Source organism: Meles meles, chromosome 6 (assembly GCF_922984935.1).
Source record: "Meles meles chromosome 6, mMelMel3.1 paternal haplotype, whole genome shotgun sequence".
Lineage (NCBI taxonomy): Eukaryota > Metazoa > Chordata > Mammalia > Carnivora > Mustelidae > Meles > Meles meles.
In genome coordinates, this window is record NC_060071.1 from 35,882,997 (window position 1) to 35,908,470 (window position 25,474).

The 25,474-nt window shown below is 40.3% G+C and overlaps 1 protein-coding gene and 1 pseudogene across 1 annotated transcript; one reads left to right on the forward strand and one right to left on the reverse strand.

Annotated features, from left to right (window-relative positions):
- Positions 1–1,122: 1,122 nt before the first annotated feature.
- LOC123944751 lies at positions 1,123–3,314 on the forward strand (annotated as a pseudogene).
- An 11,484-nt stretch (positions 3,315–14,798) lies between these two features.
- Positions 14,799–24,958, reverse strand: TMEM202 (transmembrane protein 202). Its single transcript, XM_046009629.1, has 5 exons — positions 24,878–24,958; positions 24,404–24,659; positions 15,938–16,087; positions 15,475–15,606; positions 14,799–15,026 (listed from the first exon to the last, which is right to left on the reverse strand). Exons 1-5 carry the CDS (start codon positions 24,956–24,958, stop codon positions 14,827–14,829), a joined length of 819 nt encoding a protein of 272 aa, XP_045865585.1. The 3' UTR covers positions 14,799–14,826.
- Between the last annotated feature and the right edge of the window lie 516 nt (positions 24,959–25,474).

The following is a 25,474-nucleotide window of genomic DNA, read 5'->3' on the forward strand; positions in this document are numbered from 1 at the left end:
AGCTCCACCCAACATTTGATTTCACCTTTCAAATAACTTACTTATACTTGAACATCTGTCTAAGATTATCTTTTGGAGGAACTCAAAGACAGGTGACACACTGGGTTGACCCAATTAAAGAGGCAGAATCTAATGCCTGTTCACAAGTGTAAAGGTTCTTAATCTCAACACAAATGAGGGAGATGACTAACTTCCAAGAGAAACAGTATGATGGATCCTCAAGATAATCCCAGGTGTGGCAAGAGAAAGTATGAGGAACCTATGAACAGCAGACCTACGAAAAAGTCCCTGCAATGGGAGGCAACATGCATCTGACCATTCTAACAAGTATCTTACATTGAATCACAGAAAAACTAGCCAATTGCTATCTAAGTCACTCAAGACTACAAAAGTTGCCCTATTCGGGGTTAGTCATATTCTGTTTCTTACTGGATATACTAGAACAACCCTTTCTTCCTTTTTAGAAAAATTTGGAAATAAACTGTAAATCTAGAGAAAAGTTGCAAGGACAGTAAAGGAATATCCCATACTCTTTATCTAAATTCACGTATTAATATTTTGCTCCTTTCACTTTAATATTTGTTCTTTTATCTATGTAAATACACAAGGACCTTTTCATAAGGCCTATTCAACTTCTATTTTTTACCACCATCCAGCTCATAGATGACGATAGTTCATTTCATCTTTTCTGTAGGACATTGGGCTCTTCTGTTCCTGAAAACAGTCTCCAATTCAGAGGTGATGGTAGTATTTGACTAAATATTTATGTTATTTGGGGCACTTGGGTGGTTCAGTCGGTTAAGTGTCTACCTTTGGCTCAGGTCATGATCCCAGGGTCCTAGAACGGAACCCCACATCATGCTCCCTGCTCAGTGGGGCGCCTGCTTCTCCCTCAGCCTACTGCTCCACCTGCCTGTGCTCTGTTTCTCTTTTTGTGTCAAATAAACAAAATCTTTTTTAAAATATTTGTTACTGAAGTCTTGCCAGGACCTTTTACTTCTGATCCTTTCATCAATTACCCTTCAGTTTTATATGGATCTATTGTCAGTTTAAGATGTTCCTTGTTCTCACTGAACACGGGGCTAGATCTTTGGATTGCTGTGTTCTTCTCCACCTGAGCCAGGCCCACACAGAAGCAACCATGTCTAAGGGACCTGCAGTTGGCATTGATCTTGGCACCACCTACTCCTGCGTGGGTGTCTTCCAGCACGGGAAAGTGGAAATAATTGCCAATGATCAGGGAAACTGGACCACCCCAATTTATGTTGCCTTCACGGACACCGAACAATTGATTGGTGATGCTGCGAAGAACCAAGTTGCGATGAACCCCACCAACACAGTTTTTGATGCCAAACGCCTGATTGGATGGAGATTTGACAATGCTGTTGTCCAGTCTGATATGAAGCACTGGCCTTTCATGGTGGTGAATGATGCTGGCGGGCCCAAGGTCCAAGTAGAATACAAGGGAGAGACAAAAAGCTTTTATCCAGAGGAGGTTCTTCCATGGTTTTGACGAAAATGAAGGAAATCACAGAGGCTTATCTTGGGAAGATGGTTACCAATGCAGTTGTCACAGTACCTGCGTACTTCAATGATTCTCAGCGTCAGGCCACCAAAGATGCTGGAACTATTGCTGGTCTCAATGTACTTCAAATCATCAATGAGCCAACTGCTGCTGCTATTGCTTATGGCTTAGACAAAAAAGTTGGAGCTGAAAGGAATGTGCTGATCTTTGACTTAGGAGGTGGCACTTTTGATGTGTCAATCCTTACTATTGAAGATGGTATCTTTGAGGTTAAGTCCACAGCTGGAGACACCCACTTAGGTGGAGAAGATTTTGACAACCGAATGGTCAACCATTTTATTGCAGAGCTAAAGCGCAAACATAAGAAAGATATCAGTGAAAACAAGAGGGCAGTTCGTCGTCTCCATACTGCTTGTGAATGTGCTAAGCATACACTTTCTTCCAGCACCCAGGCCAGTATTGAGATTGATTCTCTGTATGAAGGAATTGACTTCTACACCTCTATCACTCGTGCCCGGTTTGAAGAATTAATGCTGACCTGTTCCGTGGCACCCTGGACCCTGTAGAGAAAGCCCTTCGGGATGTCAAGTTAGACAAGTCTCAGATCCACGATATTGTCCTGGTGGGTGGTTCTACTTGTATCCTCAAGATTCAGAAACTTCTCCAAGATTTCTTCAATGGAGAAGAACTGAATAAGAGCATCAATCCTGATGAGGCTGTTGCTGACGGTGCAGCTGTCCAGGCAGCCATCCTTTCTGGAGACAAATCTGAAAATGTTCAAGATTTGCTGCTGTTGGATGTCACTCCACTTTCTCTTGGCATTGAAACTGCTGGAGGAGTCATGACTGTTCTCATCAAGCGTAATACTACCACTCCTACCAAACAGACAGACCTTCACTATGTACTCCGACAACCAGTTTGGTGTGCTTATTCAGGTGTATGAAGGTGAGTGTGCCATGACTAAGGACAACAACCTACTTGGAAAGTTTGAACTCACAGGCATACCTCCCGCCCCTCGTGGTGTCCCTCAGATTGAGGTCACTTTCGACATTGATGCTAATGGTATCCTCAATGTCTCTGCTGTGGATAAGAGCACAGGAAAAGAGAACAAGATTACCATCACTAATGACAAGGGCCGCTTGAGCAAGGAAGATATTGAGCGCATGGTCCAGGAAGCTGAGAAGTACAAAGCTGAAGATGAGGAACAGCGGGACAAAGTGTCTTCCAAGAATTCACTTGAGTCTTATGCATTCAACATGAAAGCAACTGTTGAAGGTGAAAAACTTCAGGGCAAGATAAATGATGAAGACAAACAGAAGATTCTTGACAAGTGCAATGAAATCATCAACTGGCTTGATAAGAACCAGACTGCAGAGAAGGAAGAATTTGAACACCAGCAGAAAGAGCTGGAGAAAGTCTGCAACTGCATCATCACCAAGCTGTACCAGAGTGCAGGAGGCATGCCAGGAGGAATGCCTGGAGGCTTCCCTGGTGGTGGAGCTCCTCCCTCTGGTGGTGCCTCCTCTGGGCCCACCATTGAAGAGGTTGACTAAACCAACCTGAGAATAAATAGGTTGAGCATTGTTCCACACACAATATTCAAAGGACCCAAATTTGTAGCAAATTCCATGGCAGTTGTAATGTTGAGCTGCTATAGCAAAAAAACTGGGCATTCTTGATACTTGAATATGGAATATGTGCAGAGACAAAGGAAATAAACATTGCACTTTATAAGCACTGTATTGTTAAGTGGAAAATGCAATATCTTAAATAAAACTGTATTTAAAATTGGAAAAAAAAGATGCTCCTTGTTTATTTGATTGGAGGTGTTATTCATATGTTGGTGTCAACTTCTGACTGACTACATTTATAACAGAACAAATTATAGTTATTTCTTTGCATTCTTGAACTCTTGCCTTGCTCTTTGGGATCACCAAACAGTTTTATAGCTTTAATACAAATACATGAATCAATCCATTCAACAAATGTTTATGAAGCGTCTATGCATACTAGGCACTGTTCTTGTCACTGACCATATATAGTGGTGAAAAACCTGACAAAGTCCCTGCTGAGCTGAAGTTTACATTCTAGAGGGGTATATCAGTCAGCTATCATTGCAACAGTACTGCATAATAAACCCTCCCGGTGTTCTAAGTAGCTTACAATAGCAGGTACTTATTCTTCTCACTCACAGGTCTGCAGATCAGATGCGGTTTGGCTGATCTTGACTGGGTTTGCCAGTGTTTGGCTGGGTGAAGCTGAAGACCAGGTTTCAAGTCAAGTGCAGGTTCCCACCACATGTCTTCACTATTCTGGGACAATCTGCCTACCTGAGGTACATTCTCCCCATGGTGGATGAAAGAAATATAAGAGATGTGAGTAGAAATCTTTTAGGTCCTCAACTCAGGATTGTCACAGCTACCTTTGCTTACACCCCATGAACCAAAGCACACTACACGCTATACATATACATATATATACATTTCACTGAGGTAGGAGGCTTTGAAGAGTCACATGGTGACAGTTTGGGCAGAAAAAAATGATTCAAACTACCATGATGAAGGGTGGGAGACAGGAAACAAATAAATATATATACCAAATATATGAAGCAAGTTAATGACATAGAAAATGAAGAGAAGGAGTAATCTTTTGGATAGGATGGTCAGGGAAAGCTTTTCTGAAAAGGTGACATTTGAGCAGAGTCCTGAAAGAAGTGAAGGAACAAGATTTGTGGATTTCTGGGATATGCTGTGGGAAGAGAGATGAGTGAATGAAAAGGCCGCAAGGTGGGAGCTTGCCTGAAGGGATCAAAGAATTTCAAGGACTCCTGCATGACTAGAGTATAGGGAAGAGGGAAGAGGGAAGAGAAAGAGGGAAAGCAGTATAAAATGAAACCCATTCTTTTGTCAATAGGTATTTGAGTTGTTTCTAATTTTTCACTGTAACAAAAAGTGCTGGACTGATTATCCTTACATGATGCCTCTTTATGCATATGATAAAATCTTTCTTTAGGGTTAATACCAGAGATGCAATTACTAAGTCACAGGGTATACACATATTTTTGAGTTTACTAAGCATAAAAATTGCTTTCCAAAGCATTTTTTCACCAGTGTACACTCCCACTGGCAGCGCATAAGATTCCATTTGCAGTTGGTAAAGTCAAAATTTTTAATATAAAAATAATCTTATTATGATATTTGCATATTTTACTCTAATATATTAATAAGGCTGTCATAATATATTATTATAACATTTTATCATTGCTGTTTTATTTTATATTTCCCTAATTGCTGCTGAAGTTGAACTTTTTAAAAATATTATTGCCATTTGAAAAAAAAAAGAAAAAAAGAAAAAATATTATTGCCATTTGGATTTCCTTTTGGAAACTGCTTAAACAGATCCTTTGTCAATTTTTATTTTGTGTTATTTGACTCTAACTTTTTTCTTTACATAGAATTCCTTTATATATTCTGGATACTGACTCTTTGTCAGATATATAGAGATATATATCTTCCTATGGGTGAGCATATTTCTTTGACTGTTGTTATATTTTGTGTTACAGAAGTTTTAATTTTAAATTAGCAAAATTTATAAAGATTTTTCATTGTGGGTTATAAATTTTATTTATATTAAAAATGCCTGAGGGGATAGAGCCCCGCATTGGGCTCTCTGCTCAGCAGGGAGCCTGCTTCCCCCCTCTCTCTGCCTGCCTCTCTGCCTACTTGTGATTTTCTCTCTGTCAAATAAATAAATAAAATCTTTTAAAAAAAGTTATTGGGGAACAGGATGTCAAATTATCCCTTCACTGAGTACTTATTAATTTCAAAGGGGAAAATGTACAATAGAACGATTTGGCAATCACAATTGTAACTAAGTAGTTAAGCTTGGCATCATCAATAGTAGGTTAGCTTAACATCATATACTTCGTGATGTAGAACAGTGGGAGGTGTGTACCTTCATCTGTGAAGGGTTTTTGCTAGAAATGTTTGACTTGAGTTTAATGATAGTCCCACAAAACAGGAATGTAGGGCATTCTACAAGACAACTGACCCAAACTAGTCAAGGATTTAATGTCGTGAAGAACAGAGGGTGGTGATGGGATTGTTCTAGCTGAAGGAGACTACAGACATACAACAGACATAAAACAGATGAAATTCACTGATTCTGAATTTTCTCTAATTTTTAAATAAAAATTTTTATTTATTTGAGAGAAAAAGAGAGAGAGAGTGAGAGAGAGAATATGAGTGTGGGGAAGGGTGGAGGGAAAAGTAGACTCCCTGCTGAGCAGGGAGCCTGATGGGGGACTATATTTTAGGACTTGCTTGGCATTCTCCATAAATAAATAAATAAATACATAAATAAACAAAAAACAAAAACAGTCAGTCTTTGTTTGGAATTGTGTTGAATCCACAGATTAATTTAGAGATTTGGTATCTTAATAGTTCAAAATGTTACGTAGACACTGATAGGATTACAAAGAAAAAAATGGGAAAAGTCTAAAGCCATCAAGGGAGATTTGAACATAGAGAAACACACAAATAAAGAGTAGTAAAGAAACAGAAACATTTTTGTATCTTTTTAAATATTTTATTTATTTGTCAGAGAGAGAGAGAGCACAAACAGGGGGAGTGGTAGGATAAGAGAAGCAGGCTCCCTACCGAGCAAGGAGCCCATATGGGGCTCAATCTCAGGACCCTGGGATTATGACCTGAGCCAAAGGCAGACACAACCAACTGAGCCACCCGGGCATCCCAAAACAGAAATATTTTTAAGGTTTTATTAAAAGTCCAGCTATTAACATACAGTACAACACTAGTTTCAGGTGTACAATATAATGACTAAACACTTCCACACATTGTCTGGTGCTCATCACAAGTGCATTCCTTAATCTGCATCGCCTATTTCACCCATCCACCGCCCCCCACTTCTAACCATCAGTTTGTTCTAACCATCAGTAGTTAAGGGTCTGTTTCTTGGTTTGCCTCTCTCTCTTTTTCCCCCTTTGCTCATTTGTTTTGTTTCTTAAATTCCACATATGAGTGAAACCATATGGTATTTGTCTTTCTTTGACTCATTTCACTTAGCATTATACTGTCTAGCTCCATCCATGTCATTGCAAATGGCAGGATTTCATTCCTTTTTTTTTTTTTTATGGCCACATAATATATAGTATTGTATATATGTATATACCACATCTTTTTTTATCCATTCATCAGTCAATGGGCACTTGGGCTGTTTTCATAATTTGGCTATTATAGATAATGCTACTATAAACATTGGGGTGCATGTATCCCTTTGAATTAGTATTTCTGTATCCTTTGGGTAAATAGCTACAGTACAATTGCTGGATCATAGGGTAGTTCCATTTTTAACTTTTTGAAGAACCTCCATACTGTTTTCCACAGTGGCTACACCAATTTGCATTACCACCAACAGTGCAAGAGTGTTCCCTTTGCTCTACATCATCCTCTCCAACACCTGTGATTTCTTGTGTTGAGTTTAGCCATTCTGACAGGTGTGAGGTGATATCTCATTGCAGTTTTGATTTGCATTTAACTGATGATCAGTAATATTGAGCATTTTCATGTGTCTATTGGCCATCTGTACGTCTTCTTTGGCAAAATGTCTGTTCATGTCTTCGATCCATTTCTAAATTGGATTATTCATTTTTTGGGTGTTGAATTTTCCAAGTTTCTTGCATATTTTGGATACTAACCATTTATCATATATGGCATTTGCAAATATCTTCTCGTACTCTCTAAGTTGCCTTTTAGTATTGTCGATTGTCTCCTGCACTGTGCAGAAGGTTTTTATCTTGATGAAGTCCCAGTAGTTTATTTTTGCTTTTGTTTCCCTTGCTTAGGAAACATATCTAGAAAAAGTTGCTATGGCCATTGTCAAAGAAGTTACTACCTGTGTCCTCTTCTAGGATTTTTATGGTTTTCTGTCTCACGTTTAGGTCTTTACTCCACTTTGAAGTTTGGTTGTGTTTTTTTTTTAAGATTTTATTTATCTATTTGACAGAGAGAGAGAGATCACAAGTAGGCAGAGAGAGAGGAGGAAGCAGGCTCCCTGCAGAGCAGAGAGCCCGATGTAGGGCTCGATCCCAGGACCCTAGGATCATGACCTGAGCCGAAGGCAGAGGCTTTAACCCACTGAGCCACCCAGGTACCCCTGAAGTTTTTTTTTTTTAAAGATTTATTTACTTTTATTTTAGAGAGAGTGGGAGAGGGGCAGGAGAAGAGGGAGGGAGAGAATCTCAAGCGGACTCCCCGCTGAGCACAGATCCTGACATGGGGCTTGATTTCACGACCCTGAGATCATGACCTGAGCCAAAACCAAGAGTCAGATGCTTATCTAAATGAGTCATTCATGCCCTCTTTAATACATTTTGAATTTATTTTTGTATGTGGTGTATGAAAGTGGTCCAGCTTCATTGTTTTGCATGCTGCTGTCCAATTTTCTCAACACCATTTGTTGAAGAGACTGTCTTTTTCTCATTGAATATTTCTTCCTGCTTTGTCAAAGACCATGCAGTTATGGATTCATTTTTCAAGTTTCTATTCTGTTCCATTGGTCTATGTGTCTGTTTTTGTGCCAGTATCATACTGCTTTGATTACTATAGCTTTTTAATATAACTTGAAGTCTGGAATTGTGATGCCTCCAGCTTTTCTTTTTTTATTTTTAAAGATTTTATTTATTTGTCAGAGAAAGAGAGAGAGAGAGAGCGCACAAGCAAGGGTAGAGGCAGGCAGAGGGAGGAGGAGGATTCCCACTGAGCAGGGAGACCGATGAGGGACTTGATCCCAGGACCATGAGATCATGACTTGAGCTGAAGGCAGATACCTAACCGACTGAGCCATCCCCAAGTCCCAAGCAAGGGTTTGGCTTTTTCACAATTGCTTTTGCTATTTGGGGTCTTTGGTAGTTCCACACAAGTTTCAGGATTGTTTGTTCTAGTTCCATGAAAAATGCTGTTGGTATTTTGATAAGGATTGCATTAAATATGTAGATTTTTTTGGTATAGTACAGACATTTTAACAATATTTGTTCTTCTAATCCATGAGCATGGAATCATCTTTCCATTTCTTCATGTCATCTTCAATTTCTTTCATCAGTGTTTTACAGTACAGGTCTTTCACCTCTTTGGTTAGGTTTATTCCTAGGTGTCTTATTGTTTTTTTGTGCAGTTATAAGCGGGATCGATTCCTTAATTTCTCCTTCTGCTGCTTCATTATTGATGTATAGAAATGCAACAGATTTCTGTATGTTCATTTTGCATCCTGCAACTTTACTGAATTCGTGTATCAGTTCTAGTAATTTTTTGGTTGTGTCTTTTGGGTTTTCTGTATATAGTATCACATCATCTGCAAATAGTGAAAGTTTTACTTCTTCTTTGCTGATTTGGATACATTTTATTTCTTTTTGTTGTCTGACTGCTGAGGCTAGGACTTATGGTACTGTATTAAGTACAGTGGTGGAAGTGGACGTCCATGTTTTGTTCCTGATCTTAGTGGAAAACTCTCAGTTTTTCCCTATTTAGGATGATATTAACTGTGGGTTTCTCATATGGCCTTTATAGTGTTGAGATATGTTTCCTCTAAATCTACTTTGTTGAGGGCTTTTCAACATGAATGGATGTTGTACTTTGTTGAATGCGTTTTCTGCATCTATTGAAATGACCATAAGGTTCTTATCCATTCTTTTATTAATGTGGTGTATCCTGTTGATTGATTTGTGAATACTGAACCACCTTGCAATCCAGGAATAAATCCCACTTTAAAACCACACTTACATCAATGGACAGATCATCTAAACAGAAAATCAACAAGGAAACAAGGGCTTTTAATGACACACTGGACTAGATGGACTTCACAGATATATTCAGAGCATTTCATCCTAAAACAGCATAATACACATTCTTTTCAAGGGCACATGGAATATTCTCCAGAACAGATCACCTATTATGTCATAAAACAGGCCTCAACAAATACAGAATGATTGAGATCATATCATGCACCTTTTCTGACCACAACACTGTGAAATTAGAAGTCAACCACAAGAAAAGATCTGGAAAGATCACAGATACATGGAGGTTAAACAGCATGCTACAAAACAATAAATGGATCAACCAGGAAATCAAAGAAGAAAGTAAAAAACAAAAAACAGACAAACAAAACACATGGAAACAAATGAAAATGAAATCACAACAGCTCAAAACCTTTGGGATCCAGCCAAAGCAGTCCTGAGATGGAAATACGTAGCAGTACTGGCCTATCTCAAGAAGCAAGAAAAACTCTCAAATACACAAACTAACCTCACAACTAAAGGAGCTAGAAAAAGAACAACAAATGAAGACTAAAGCCAGCAGAAGGAAGGACATAATAAAGATTAGAGTAGAAATAAATTATATAGAAACTAAAAGAACAATAGAACAGATCAATAAAACCAGGAGCTAGTTCTTTGAAAAAATTAGTAATATTGATAAACCTCTAGTCAGACTTATCAGAAAGAAAAGGGACCCAAACAAATAAAATCAGGAAGTGAGAAAAGAGAAATAACAACCAACACAAAAGAAACAGAAGTTTTAAACAATAAGATATGTTTGAGTAATATATATTTAATGTTAGGGGCGCCTGGGTGCTCAATGGGTTAAGCCTCTACCTTTGGCTCAGGTCATGATCCTGGGGTCCTGGGGTAAAGCCCTTCAGTGGGGAGCCTGCTTCCTCCCCCCTCTGCCTGCCTCTCTGCCTACTTGTGATCTCTGTCTGTCAGATAAATAAATAAAATCTTAAAAAATATGTTTTTTATATATGTATAATATATTATCATTCCTGAAATTATTTATTTATGCTTTTTCTTTTTTCTCTTAATTAAATTGGCTGGTAGTTTGTCTTTTATTTTATTGTTTTCCAAAGAATTACGTATTAGGTTGTTTGAGCCTAAAAACCTTTTCATATTTTACTGTTTACTTTAATTTTTTTTCTTTCTTCTCCTTCTGGTTTGTCTAGTTATTCTTTTTCAAGTCCTGAGTTGACTGTATAATCATTTATTTTAAACTATTTTTTAAAAGATTTTATTTATTTATTTGACACAGAGAGAGAGATCACAAGTAGGGAGAGAGACAGACAGAGAGAGGGGAGAGCAGGCTCCCCACTGAGCAGAGAGTCCAAAGTGGGGCTTGATCCCAGGACCCTGAAACCATAACCTGAGCCGAAAGCAGAGGCTGAATCCACTGAGCCACCCAGGCTCCCCTTAAACTATTTTTTTAATGTTTATTTTGTTTTAAATAAATCCACCTGTGGGATTTTATGGTAGCAATTCTTTTATTGTTCTCTTAGATATTTTGTCATTTCCATTGTGATTTCCTCTTTACTCATGATTTTTTTAGGGAGCATTTTTAGATAAAACACAAAGAATATTTTTAAAAATTATTATTTTTATTGAATTCTAACTTAATGTCATTGTGGTCAGGAAACACAGACTGATTAATAGTCTTTTAAAACTGTTGAAACTCGGGGTACCGGGGTGGCTCAGTCAAGTAAGGACCTGCCTTTGGCTCAGGCTCAGGTCATGATCCCAGGGTCCTGGGATAGATCTCCCAGCAGGAACCCTGTTTCTCCCTTTCCCTCTGCCTGCTGCCCTGCCTACTTGCTCTCTCTCTCTGTCAAATAAACAAAATCTTTAAAAAAAAAAAAAAAAGAAAAAGGAAAAGAAACTTATCTTAAAAATATTGTTGAAACTTTCAGACATATTATTTGGTGAAATATTCTAGATATATCTGAAAATAAAATATTTCTCTCTTTGTTGTGTGTACTATCTAGGGTTTTATTTATTAGATTTTTTTATTTTAATAGCTACTATATTTTTCATTCCTATGATTTCTACTGGGTTCTTTCTCACTTGAAACTGTTCTTTTTTTTTAAGATATTATGTATTTATTTCACAGAGATCACAAGTAGGCAGAGAGGCAGGCAGAGGGGGGAGGAAGCAGGCTCCCCACTGAAGGGCTTTACCCCAGGACCCCAGGATCATGACCTGAGCCAAAGGTAGAGGCTTAACCCATTGAGCACCCAGGCGCCCCAAAACTGTTCTTGTTTTATTTCCATATATTTTTGTTTCATAGTTTGGGGTCTTTTTTTGGTAATTTATGATTCTGTCATATATTTCTTTTTTTTTTCTGTCATATATTTCTTTACGTTTCCTAAGAATACTTAAAGCCTCTATCATACTATACTGCAAATTAATCTGAAATGAATTAATATTTTGATTGTTGACTTTGAATTTCTTTCTTAACATTTCTTTACATGTTTGGAATTCCTATTTGCAAGCACACAAATTTTTTTGTTGCCTTTTTTCTTTTTTTTCTTTCCCTTTATGCTCATTCGATTGAATGGTTTTGGGGTTTCCTTACTTTAGTCAAGTGCCCTAGTCCAGAATCAGTTCTCATAATATGGTATTTCAGATTTCCTGTTCTGCTATGTTGTCAGGGAATATCACACACCTGGTTATGAAACAATGGGTTTCTTGGTTAAGCAAGGTTGTATTTGTGTCCTTTTACCTCTTCAAGGATAAGGTTCCAAGTAAGCTACAGCCCCAGTCAGGGCTTGGTGGCTTTCCATAAGTCCCACGTTTGAGCTAGAATAGTAGACTTACCTCTAGTCCATGTCTTGAGATGTACTTTAACTCTTTTCACTCTACAGGATCTATCTTCCTGTTCACTTCCACTAGCTTTAGGACTTAGAGCCCATTAAATCCATGGCTTAAGTCAAATCACAGCCTTGTGTTTGGGTCATTTTTCTGGTTTGTGAAAATGCTTGTCTTGTTTTAACCTGGCTATACTTCTCAATCTTGCATCTCTCTCCCTTCTTTCTTCTCCCACCTCCTGCCTCCCTCTCCCCCCGCCTCTTCCCTCCACTTTATCTATCATGCAATGTGTTTCAAGTAGAGGGAAGATATCAGAAGGGTGATTTACTGAGCTATCTTATTGGAAACTCACCTAAGCTTTTAAAGGAATTCTCTACATGCAAAGAAAGAGAGAAAGAAGAAAATAGAGCATTCAGCTTCTAAAGGAGCAATGAAAGGTTGTCTCTTTCTTATAAGATAATGATCTTGCAAAGTAGAAAGCTTAGTTATAATAATTACCCATTCTCTCCTAAAAGTCACAGCCTTTATGGTCCTTCTTCTCCTCCTCCTCCTTTAAAGAGAGGTTTCTTCCTTCCTTCTTTCCTTTCTTTCTTGATTTCTTTCTTTCTAAAGAATATTTATTTATTTATTTGAAAGAGGGAGAGAGAGAGCACAAGCAAGGGGAGCAGCAGGCAGAGGGAGAGGGAGAAGCAGGTTCCCCAAGGAGCAGGAGACTGACACGAGGCTTAATCCCAGGTGACCAGAGCTGAAAGCAGTCGCTTAACCAATGAGCCACCCAGGTGCTCCTATGCTTACTTTCTTATAATCTAGCATCTTCCACTCTCAGACCTACTTCCTTCTTCTCATCCCACTTAAGACTCCCATCTCCTAAAGAGTCGTGAACACTTAGCTCTCTTGTCAGTTTAGTCCTACAAGTAAAGTATTCAAACTGAATTATAAATAAAGCTTGTGACCTTAATGAACTCTTCATCAGTCAATGTGTGGGGTATACTTAGTATATGAGGGGTGTGGGAGGAAGGGGAGCTGGACTTCGATAGATATATATTCTTGCAAAGGCTCTGGAATTGCCTGAGGAGCCTCTTAAATGAGGCACCAGTCATTTTGCTATAACTAAGGTCACCTGCTAGGAAGAGGAGCCAACATGGAGAAAGAGTTTTCTAAGACAGGGTCGAAGTGCAGTGCCAGTATATATGTGTGTTTGCATGTGTGTCTCGAAGGGGGGTGCACACATATATGTGCTGCTAAATGCCTATCCTTAGGAATAAAAGCTAAAATATTAATCTAGGGTGCCTGAGTGGCTCAGTCGGTTAAGTGTCTGCCTTTGGCTTAGGTCATGATCCCAGGGTCCTGGGATCGAGTACCGCATCGGGCTCTCTGCTCGGCGGCGAGCCTGCTTCCCTCTCTCTCTGCCTGCCTCTCTGTCTACTTGTGATCTCTCTCTGTCAAATAAATAAATAAAATCTAAAACAAACAAACAAACAACTACATAATTGCTCCATGTCTATGTTTGTTTTCTACAAAGGTTACCAATAAATCTCTAAATTAAACCAAAAGGACCCAAAAGCTCATCTTTAAGAGCAGCAAGGGGTGAAACTGGGCATTTTAGTCCATTCCATTGCCAGATTTGGGGAGGAGAAGTATGGAACCTGAACCAGTAGAGTCGTAATAGTAGCTTCTAAAGGAATAAAGGACAAAACGAATGTCAGAGACTTTCTGCATGGAATCTGGTTTGGGTTTGAAAAGGATCTTTAACCATCTAAAGAATTACATGGTGGCCTGAAATCATCACCCCCCCGCACTTAGTTTTACAGGGTATATAAAACATGGAAAAAAAAAATCTTTCAACTTGGTTCACATACATACGTAGGCTGAAGAGAGTCCTTCAGCATCATCTGGCTCATTAAAACAAAATTGATGCCCAAGGAATCGAAAGAGTCACAGACCTATGAAGAAACTGTTGGAGTCTGTGGCTTTCTTCACAGAAAAGTGCATACATAAATTCTGTGTAGAATTTCAGAGAGCTTGTGGGGGGCCTGGTTAAGATATTTCCCCACCTAGGGAGAAGCAGTGGGTTCATGTAATAAGACTGTAAGGGTTTCAAATTACCAATCCTCATAGGAAATGGGATCTCACGGATTCCCCAGAACCCACCCCCTACCCCAGCACCCTTCGGCTTCTTTGGATGGTAGGTATTATCTCCACTGGTATTCATTCCATTGTCTGCAATTCAGATTCAACAAAATTAACCAAATGTCTTCTACCCTGAGTGGCTCAAGGCCACACACAAAAAGAAAATTTCAAGTAGAATTAGGTGGCATCTTTCTCCATGAATCATTCTGGTCTGTAAGATCCCTGATGCCCAAAGAGATCTGATCTACACACTGTATCTGTTGCTAGTTTCTTTCCTTCATGACCCTAAACATTGCTGTATTCTCTTAGAAATTTTTTCTTAAGTAAACGTCTATTATTTTCTTTATGACTATAATATATATTTTAGATCCAGTGCACACAAAACACATTTCAGCAGGTTTAATGCTTTCTCCTTCAGTAACATGGACATGATATTAGGAGAGTTTCCTAGAATCTGCACCATCATTTCCAGTTCAGCCTCTCCTCCGTTTTTAAGACAAGTAGTAGTTGGGTTTTTCTATCACTATGACGATTCTGATTCTGGGGTTGTTTCCTCTTCCTCAATTGTAGATTCCTTATCAGACCTTAAACTTTCATCTTCATCAGGTACTACTGTAGTCACCGGACCAACCCCCAGCCTTGACTGCTCTTTGGGAACTGCACTGACATTTCGATCAAGGGAAGGAAATCTGAAAGTTATGTGGTTGAGGAAGGAGATGATCCCTAGAGGAAAAGAATTTGAGGTGAGTTTCAAAACAGAGATAGTCTTTGACTTTTAAAATTCTTACTCATGCTTTCCTCAGTTCTAAAAGCCAACCCTCCTCTCCCTCAGCAGTTTCTTTATCCTCCTGTGCTCTCATTGCCATACAGTATTTCTTACATGGTAAAGACCAAGCTTGAACCTTCAATGATAGTTGATAGTTCCACAACTATCTGTATAGTCTCAGGCAAGTTGCTCAACCTGTGCATGCCTCAGTTAATGGTAGAACAGGTTGCTAAATCTAGGTTTCCAGACTCCAAAATCCATGCTTTCCTCACCATATCATGCTGCTTCTCCATGAATGTTCTAAATAGGAACAGTCAGTGCTTCTATTTCTCCTAGACTCTACCTCCCTTTCAAGAAGGGACTTCCTCTTCTATCCTTCTTGCATTAGGCAGGGGAATGACTCACCAGAAAATGTGTATAAGAAGTCACTCCACCAATTAATGTGATAGGCCCATAGGAAATCGGGCTCCAAGGCATCCTTAGCATGCCAGTGAACCTGTGCCAGAAATAGGGCGAGGCAGAGGAGCAGGGAGATGGCTAGGACCAGAAGAAAAGATGTCACAAAGCATCAGTGTCTTTAGTTTGCCTTGACCATCACCCCCAACTCTCCTTCTGCTTCCAGATGCCATATGTATGGCAGAATTTAAATTTAGGGATTGACCAAGATGGGAAAGAGAAAGGGGCTTCTACTTCTCCCCTGGGCTAAGTCAGCTTGAGGTGTACAGTAAAACAGGGCAGGGAACTGGCAACTGGATGTGATACTAAAGAAGAGGAAAAGGACAAGAAAAAGAGGAGGAAAGCCCCACCGGGAAACTTGGTTTGCTTGACAGTTCCACCCTGGTATTACCTTGCCAGTCTAGGTCTGTACCTGCAATGAAGCTGAGCATGGAGACCTTCAGATCCAAGTTGGTGATTAAACCTCCTCTTCTGGGCAAGCAAGAGCTGATGAGCCAGGCAAGGGCAACGACTATGGAGAAGAGAGAGATGAGGAAGAAAGCCCTGGAAATTTGAAGGTAATCTGCCAAGAAGGAGGAGAAAGGGAAGGCTTGATTAGTCCAGCAGGGGACCCCTCTTAAGAAAACCAGACAGAGGCTCAGAGAAGGGCGTGAGGACTAAGGAGGATGAAGCAGAGCTCGCCATGTGGCAACCAAGGCACAAATAAGGATTTTATTTCCCAGGTTTTCATTGATACTTGTAATTATTTACTGTGAAGGTAAAGCCTTTATTGTAAAACTGAAGATGATATACAAATAGTTCTGGTTGCATTAACCCATCTAACTTAGATGTAAACTAGCTTTTATTTTTTTTATTTTTTTTGTAAATTTAATGTATTTAATTTCAAATATAACGTATTATTACTTTCAGAGGTAGAATTCAGTGAATCAAAATTTGCAAATAACACCCAGTGCTCATTATATCAAGCTCCCTCCTTAATGCGCATCACACAGTTACCTTTTCCCCAATCACCTCTCCCCCCAGCAGCCCTCCGTTTCTTCCCTAATGTTAAGAGTCTCTTATGGTTTGCCTTCCTCTCTGACTTCCTTTTGTATTATTTTTTCCTTTCCTTCCCCTAGGTTCATCTGTTCTGTTTCTAAATTCTAGATAGTGTTTCGAAATACCATATGAGTGAAATAATAAGATATTTCACTTTCCCTGATGGGCTTATTTCACCTAACAACACCTCTACTTTCATCCATGTTGTTGCTAATGGCAATGTGTCATTCTTTTTTTTATTTGTTTATTTACAGAATAAACTAGCTTTTATTTTTTTAAACATTTTATTTGCTTGTTTGACAGAGAAAGAGATCACAAGTAGGCAGAGAGGCAGGCAGAGAGAGAGGGGGAAGCAGGCTCCTCGCTGAGCAGAAAGCCTGATGCGGGGCTCGATCCCAGGACCCCTAGATCATGACCTGAGCTGGAGGTGGAGGCTTAACCCACTGAGCCACCCAGGTGCCCCTATAAACTAGTTTCTAAGAGGTGTGACTCTAACATCACGACACAGATTAAAACATTTTCTTATTCCTAATTCTAATTCTAAAAGTAATACATGTCAATATAAGCATTGGAAAGGCTAGAAAAGTACCAAGAAGCAGGAAGAAAAACAGCTACAATCCCACTACCAAGGGCAGCTACTATTAGCATTTTATATTATTTCTTTCCAGCATTTTTCTATCCTCTGTACATAGTGGATATGATACTAAAAATCAAGTGATTTTTTTCCCTTAAGATTCTATGGTAAGATTTTTCCCCCAAATCACCTGTTTTAAACATCATTTTAAATTTTATTTAATTTATCATATTAACTTGTTTCACTTAATGATTTAACCACTGTTGGACTTGTAGTTTGTTTCTGTTTGCTTTTTCTCTTTTAAATATATCTGACTTGCATGTGCCTTGTCAGCCCATGACTACAAAATGAAGTCCTATTTACTTAAACTCCCATACTGTAATGATTTCAAGCTTGAATTTACTGGATTGCAGAAATTTAACATCTTAAAAATATCTTCTATTTGCTTTTTTTTTTTTCCTGAGAGTTCCTCAAGACCCTCTCTCGCAGTTGCTCAGGGAGAGGTCTGCTAAAAAGGTCTTCAGCTCCAAAGCCCTTACCCAAGCACTGTAACACTTCTTCCCTCACCTCCTGGCTCAAGAGCTCTGCTCTCTGCAGACCGGATGTTGGTAAGAGAGAAGAAGGGGCATGCCAAACGTTACTTTTTGCTACAACCTCCCTAATGTGAAACAGATCCTTCCCTTGACTTCCACAGCAAATTTTTAAGATACATACACCCCAGTGTTTACAGCATTATCTACCAATAGCCAAATTATGGAAACAGCCCAAGTCCACTGATTGATGAATGGATAAAGAAGATGTGATATAGATATATACACACATCTATCTCCATCTATATTGTGTGTACATATCTATATCTGTGTTTCTACATCTATTTATAGTGGACTATCAATTAGCCATAAAAAACAATGAAATCTTGCCATCTGCAATGACATGGATGAATCTAGAAAGTATAATGCTAAGTGAAATAAGTCAGAGAAAAGACAAATACTGCATGATTTCATTCATATATAGAATGGAAGAAACAAAACAAATGAGCAAAGAGAAAAAAAAAAGAGAGGGGGGCAAACCAAGAAACAGACTCTTAACTCTAGAACACAAACTGATGGTTACCAGAGGGGAGGTGGCTGGGGTGGGGGATGGTGAAATAGGTGATGGGGACTAAGGAGGGCATGTGTTGTGATAAGCGCTGAGTACTGTAGGGAAGTGTTGAATCACCATATTGGACACCTGAAACTAAAATAACACTGTATGTTAACTAACTGTAATTTAAATAAAAGCCTTTAAAAAAAGAAATAAAATAAAAAGAAATAAAGGATAACACACAATTGCAAGTAAATAAAGCTCTTCTGAGATGCTACAGATCCTGCAATCTCTTCAATACCCTTTAGAGGGTGCCTCCTTGTCTAGCTTCTTTCCTGTCTCAAGGTAGCAGGGGTCAGCTCGTCTCTAAGCACTTCTATGCCTGAGAATCCCGGTTCCGCTTCCAACTAACCAAGAGAGAAGAAAATATACTAAAGCTTATCCCAGTTTAAGATCTGCCTCTTAAGTCTCATTTTCTTCTCTAGAACTCACCACTTACTAACATCATTGATAATAGTAAAGTCCATGAAGGGAAACCACATGCCTACCCACAGAGGTGAGTTGTTCTGTGGCCGAAACAAGTTAGCCACATTAAAACAAGATAACTCAGGGTGCCTGGGTGGGTCAGTAGGTTAAGCATCTGCCTTCAGCTCAGGTCATGATCTCAGGGTCCTGGGATCTAGCCCTGCATCAGGGTCCCTGCTTTGTGGAGAGCCTCCTTCTCTCTCACCTTCTGCCTGCAGCTCTGCCTACTTGTGTTCTCTATCTCTGTCAGATAAATAAATAAAATCTTTTAAAAAAATGATAACCCAAGAGCAACGCATTTCCTGAAACCTGGGTCACTCAGAATTAGCAAGATACGTAGCCAGTCAGAACCATCAGCCTGCTTTTAGCTGCATGAAGCCCAGTGTGATAGGCATCGTTCCTGGTATTTAGCCCACAGTCCCCCACAGGACCTAGCAGCCCTTGCCTATAGCCCTGGCCCTTTGTCTGTAGTCCCCCGACCATAGCTAATTGGAAAAAAGAAGGAACTCTGACCTATGTTGGACTAATTTGATTCTTATGCTTGGAAATTTGGATTTGAGACTGATTGATGCTACTTTCCTTATATATAGAACTTTGCTTTCTTGAACCAAGAAGATAGATACATTACCAGTGATACAGAGATATCACTTTTGAGCATTTGCATACTAGTAAAACTGGAAAGGAAAAACTGAGCTGTAGTGATAAAGCAAAGTATTAAACAAAGATGAGCGTTAAAGCATCTCTAAAGAGACTGAGTGGTAGGCTTGATTTTTCTTCGTCTGAGATCCCAGTCTCTTCTGGAATCTCCTAAGGGACAACAAACTTCCTGCCCTTGGGAATCTATGAGATTCTTCTGAATCTTCATAAATAGGTTCACTTTTTTAAAAAAGATTTTATTTATTTATTTGACAGAGAGATCACAAGTAGGCAGAGAGGCAGGCAGAGAGAGAGGAGGAAGCAGGCTCCCCACCGAGCAGAGAGCCCAACGCGGGGCCCAATCCCAGGACCCTGAGATCATGACCCAAGCCGAAGGCAGAGGCCCAACCCACTGAGCCACCCAGGCGCCCCAATAGGTTCACTCTTTAGGTTATGCTAGTTCAAGTGAAATACAACATAAAAGTGTACTAAGATACCCAGTCCAAGTCCTGTCTAAGATATGTTACAGTCTAGTCTTTCTTCCACCAATGAGGGGAAGACTTGTCTTCATGTTCTTAGAATCTTCTCTTAGATCCTCATCTCCTGAAACTACATAAATAAGATCACTCACACCCCCGAAGCAACAACTGAAGATTTACATCATAGAATAGTCTCACCTCCCAAGGAAGCAAGTCAACTAGTTATAATCATACAAAACTAATTATCTGACCAAACTAAACACTTGGCTCCATAATATAAAATGGCTGCATTTGTTTAACTTCATGGCTTTTCTTTCCTTATTCACTGAGCAAAATAAAAGAAACATCCTAAAGCTGCATTTGAGCCTCCATCTCCTCTAAGACCAAAAGCCATAAGCTTTTAAACATTAGTTTTTACAACAGCTTACTTGTCAAAGTTTCAAAGATCTTAGGACCTAAGTTATAAAAGGCCCTACTATTCGGTAAGAAGATTTGGTCCAGTGAAAGGGAAGTGTCCTAGATATAAGAAACACCCACCTAGGTCATCTGTACCCAAACATTTCTCAAGATTTCCTTAGTCATATTCTTGGATGTGGACTTGGGTTGCAGGAAAAGCAAGGCAAACATCCCAGTTTACTGAAGGCAATGAAGCTAATGCCTTGGGAAGAGAGGGGATGTCAATTTCAATTTGGAAAGGAAGAAATCTGAATGTTTGAAAAGCTTGCTAAGATCCTCGGTAGGGTCCTCAGGGTCATCCCAGTCAGTGATTCTGTACTTCAGAGCACCATCAAGTAGGAAATAAAAGCAACTGGAAGGAATACGACCCTACCAGAAAGCAGTAACGATGCTCAGCGAACTGAGAACACTCACCATTTGGTGGTTTGTAACTGTGCGCAGGATCTCCTACTGTTAGGAAAGTAAAACTTTGTCCTGGAGGTTCTGGAAGGTGAGAGGGGCAGGGCTATACATCACCTTGCTCTTGCTCTAACAAATAAACTAAGTTAACACTAGATGCTCTTTTCCTTTACAGGTGTTGACACTCTGGAAGGAATCAGTGGAGGAAGCCAAGATGACATGAGAAGGAAGAAGCATAGGAGAGGAGCCAGCCATAGGAAATGCTAAGCACCTGGTACTCCGCTGTACCAAAGAGATTTGGGGATGGGATTCCTCGCACTGCATCCTAAGTCCTTCAGCAAAAATCAAAGCCAGGATAGGGAGGTAGTGCTCCGAAAGGATCAGGCTCTTTTTAACATGAAGGAGCTAGACTGAGTGAGTGGAGGTGGGGTGTGGATATGGATAACGAAGGTGCTGCTGAGGGACTGACCCACTTATCTAGCTAAATATAACCTCCACGCTGTTGACATCACACCTTCATTCCAACCACACAAAGGCGAGACAAAATCTCCCCAGACCCAAGGAAAAGAAGGTGGTTTGGGAATGGAAAAAGTCGTGGATGGGGACCAGCACCTTGGAGAGGAGGCTGTGAAACTGGCTGAGGATTCAGGTTCCCTGGTAACCCCATTGGAGTGCCAGAATCGAGCATCCCCACCCAGGTTGGCTGTGTGTCACGTGCAGTGGTTCCCAGGGCCTGGCTCTGGAGGCCCCAGTACTCTGACTAAAAAGACCTACCCTGCTTCCCTACAGTCCTCCAGATGGTTCAAGTTACCCTCTGTGCCAAAGCATTCCTTTACGCTATGGTCTGATCTCACCTGTGCTACAGGAGAGTTAAGAGAAGGGTCTGTTCCACACTTGAGACTTAGGAATATAAGTGAAGAATGGTGTCTACTACTCCCCACCCCTTCCCCATTCCATTAGCAACAACTACAGCAGAGAAGCCATCAGTCACCTAGAACCAGGTCAAGTCAGAGCCAGAGCCACAGTGGCCTAATGGGAGTCCGGGACACAAGACCATGAGCACACATATTCTTGAGAACACCTGAGAGAGTCCCCGTGAAACTCTTAGAAATGACAGGTTTACCATGGAAAAGGGGACTAAATTCTCGCTGTCAGTAGGTAAAAATTCAAAGTTCTTCAATTTGGATAATAATGTTTGGGGCAATGATAATATATTGTCACAGGTTGATGAGACCTGGACATATTAATTACATTTGGGGAATTCTTTATGAGCTCTGTATTGCAGACTACTTACTGATTTTAGAATTGGGACTAGTGAACATTGGAAATAGGGTAGATACTTGACTTATAATTGTGTACCTAAAGGACTCAGTTGACCTTCTCTAAATCATTAACAGTTGGCCTCAGGTGAATTCTAGGCTGCAAGAAATAAACTATTTGCTACTGTGGCAAATTCCAAGATTTAAAAAAAAAAGATTTTTAATCTTTTAAAGATTTTTTTAAAAAGAGAGAGAGAGCAAGCACATGCAGGTAGAGTAGCAGGTAGGGGAGAAGCAGGCTCCCCACTGAGCAGAGAGCCCGATGCGGGACTCCATCCCAGGACCCTGGGATCATGACCTGAGCCGAAGGGCAGTGGCTTAACTGGCTGAGCCACCCAGGTGCCCCAAAATTCCAAGATTCTGACTCATTAAACGTTAAAATAATAATCTCAAGTCCTGAATTTTAGCCTGGGCACAATTACCTACATATGATTGCAGCTCAATTTTTATGCTTATATCTTCTACTCCTTTTAGCCTGTATCTTATACTCACGAATTCCCAGAATTTCTCTAGAAATGGAATTCGTGAGTGTATATCTCTGGATATACATAATCATATTGCTTTGGTTATACCCACTTACGGTCCCCAGTGTATGAGAGTGTCTAACAGTGTGCATCATTTAAAAATCTCTGCTAAAGGGGCGCCTGGGTGGCTCAGTGGTTTAAGCCGCTGCCTTCGGCTCAGGTCATGATCTCAGGGTCCTGGGATTGAGTCCCGCGTCGGGCTCTCTGCTCAGCAGCGAGCCTGCTTCCCTCTCTCTCTCTCTGCCTGCCTCTCTGCCTACTTGTGATCTCTCTCTGTCAAATAAATACATAAAAAATCTTTAAAAAAATTTTAAAAAAAATCTCTGCTAATGTCATATTTGAAAAATCCTATCTCATCGTTCATTTGATTTGCCTTTCTCTAATGATCGATTAAGGTTAGATGGTTTTTCCTATGTTTATTAGATATTTTTAGTTTCTGTTCTGTGACCTGTTTATTAAGAATTTATTTATTGGGGTATTCACCTTTTTATTAATAATACGTTTTTAAAAATATCAATGCCATTTAGCCTTTTATCTTTCATATTTGTTGCAAATATTTTCCCTAGTTTTTCTTTGAAGCTGAAGAATGCAATTGAATTATCTGCCAGCCTTTGATTTTAGTTTCATCTCAAGATCTTGCTCCTTAGCTCCACATGGCGTAGATGCTCTAGCTCAGGGTGGAGCCTAGGTGCAACCCCCGACCCCAGCTCCAGCATCTGGGGCCCCTGCTTATCTGACAAAGAGACATAAATGCTTCTTTCGTGCATGTTTTCTTTCACAATACCTGTTTCTCTGTGTAAATATATTTTTTGAAGATGATGGAGGAAACTGTTTAGTGTAGTTACGTCTTTCCTCTAAGTTTTGGTTCTGATTAAAAAACTTATAGGGGTGCCTAGGTGGCTCAGTCATTAAGCATCTGCCTTCAGCTCATGTCATGATCCCAGGGTCCTGGGATCGAGCCTCACATCGGGCTCCCTGCTCAGTGGGAAGTCTGCTTCTCCCTCTCTCACTCCCTCTGCCTGTGTTCCCTCTCGCTCTCTCTCTGCCAAATAAATAAATAAAATTAAATAAAAACTCATGCATATAGCATCTTCTAGTCCTATAAACTTACTTTTAAATGTTTTGTATTGCATTTTTAGATTTACCTAAATTCACATAAAATCTGATGTTAATAATTTATTCTAAATAGCTGGCATTTGTTATACCGCATATCTGACATGCATTTGTATTCCCTTCTACTGTTAGCAGAAGAACAAATTGACCTTAGAAGTTAAATCTGGGGCGCCTGGGTGGCTCAGTCGGTGAAGAATCTGCCTTCGCCTCAGGTCATTGATCTCAGGGTTCTAGGATCGAGCCCCGCATGGGGCTCCATGCTCAGTGGTGAGTCTGCTTCTCCTTCCCCCCCTACTTGTGCTCTCTCTCTCACTCTCTCTCTCTCTCAAACAAATAAATAAAATCTTAAAGAAAAAATTTTAAAAAGTTAAATCTGATAGAGGCTGAGACACTTCACTTTCTTTCCCAATTCTGATCAATTACTTGTATTTCTACAACCACATTAGAATACTCACATTGCTTCGCAGTGACAGCTTATAAAGGCCCAGAGAGTTCTTCCCAGAGAGTAAAGAGAGTATCAGCTACTAAGCTGGGAGAGGAAGCAACCAGGAGTCAGAGGGGAAAAGGGTACACTGAGAACACCTAGGAAAAGCAGGGCTACATTCACAATTTGCCTGAGACCGGTCTTGGACTCAAAGAGGTGAGGGTAAAGAGATCTTGAAGGAAGAAAGATGAAGAGCCAACGTGGCTGAAAGCTCTGGGGACTGTGGGGCCTGGTTCGGTGGCACTCACAGGGAGGTTTGGGTGTGCGGCTCCAGCACAGTTCATGGCTGCATGAGATCCAGAGTCCTGCGTAGAGCTCAAGGCCATTCTTGATCACCAGGAATTGCACCCAGCTCAGTGGGGTCGTGCAGATCAACATTAGGAGACCAAAACCACACAGGCTGCCACAGAACATTCGGATGTAGATGTGTGTCTGATCCACATGGTGCTGCCTCCTCTGGGGTGGCATCGTGACATTCAGATGTTTGCTGACGGGGAGGGTAGGCTACAAGGATGAGGGAAATATTGCCTACCAAAAAGATCACCCTTGATCCCCAGGGCCTCCTACTCATCTCTCCCTTAAGGATCCCCATGTGGGTTTGATCTGTGGATGTCTCTCCCTACCCAGGGTGATCTTTTCTCTATCTTACGACACTCTGTTTAGGCCCGCCTTTAAGTAAGTCCTCTTCCTCCCATCTGACCTACAATTAGGTACCTCCTCACCCTTTGGTATTTCCGGTTCCCATGAAATTTGGGAGCCTTGGGATTATGGAAGGTCAAGACTAAAGGTTGCCTCTTCTCCATCTTGGCAGCCAGCTTGCTTTCTAACTGCCACGGAATTTGTCTCTGCACCTCCCACACGGGCCGGCAGATTCCATGTCTGTTTCATATTCTGGATCTGATTGGATCAGGAACAAATCATGCCATGTTAATCAGGTGCCTGTGTATATGACAGTCCCCACCCTCCCTTTTCTGACCCTCTTTTAGCTCCTTCATTAAATAAATCCATAAATACTCTGTTGGCAGTTACTGTGTGTCAGGCTTTGTGTTAGGACCTGAACTAGAAAGATGGATGAGGCACAGCTTCCTAACAGCAAATAAAGATGTTAACTCAGATGTCTTCAGGACTCAATAGTGTGTGGTTAGAATTCAAGATTCAAGATTCAAGAATTCAAGATTACTCTTGCCCCTCTGCAAAGTGGAAGGCCGCAGGTGTGTCTCCGTAGGTTCAGGAGCCAGTGGGTCAGCCATGGTTGGGCATGCAGCATCCAGCCTTTTCTTCCTTTCTTGCTTGAGTTCCCCTTCTTCAATGCCCTCTAC

Excerpts from the sequence above, each read along its gene's own strand:
- TMEM202 (XM_046009629.1), bottom strand. The coding sequence starts at position 24,958 with ATGGAGAAGAGGCAACCTTTAGTCTTGACCTTCCATAATCCCAAGGCT. Across the intron at positions 24,660-24,877 it reads GGAACCGGAAATACCAAAGG|CCTACCCTCCCCGTCAGCAA; the intron begins GTGAGGAGGTAC and ends TCATCCTTGTAG. Across the intron at positions 16,088-24,403 it reads CCGCACACCCAAACCTCCCT|ATTACCTTCAAATTTCCAGG; the intron begins GTGAGTGCCACC and ends CCTTCTTGGCAG.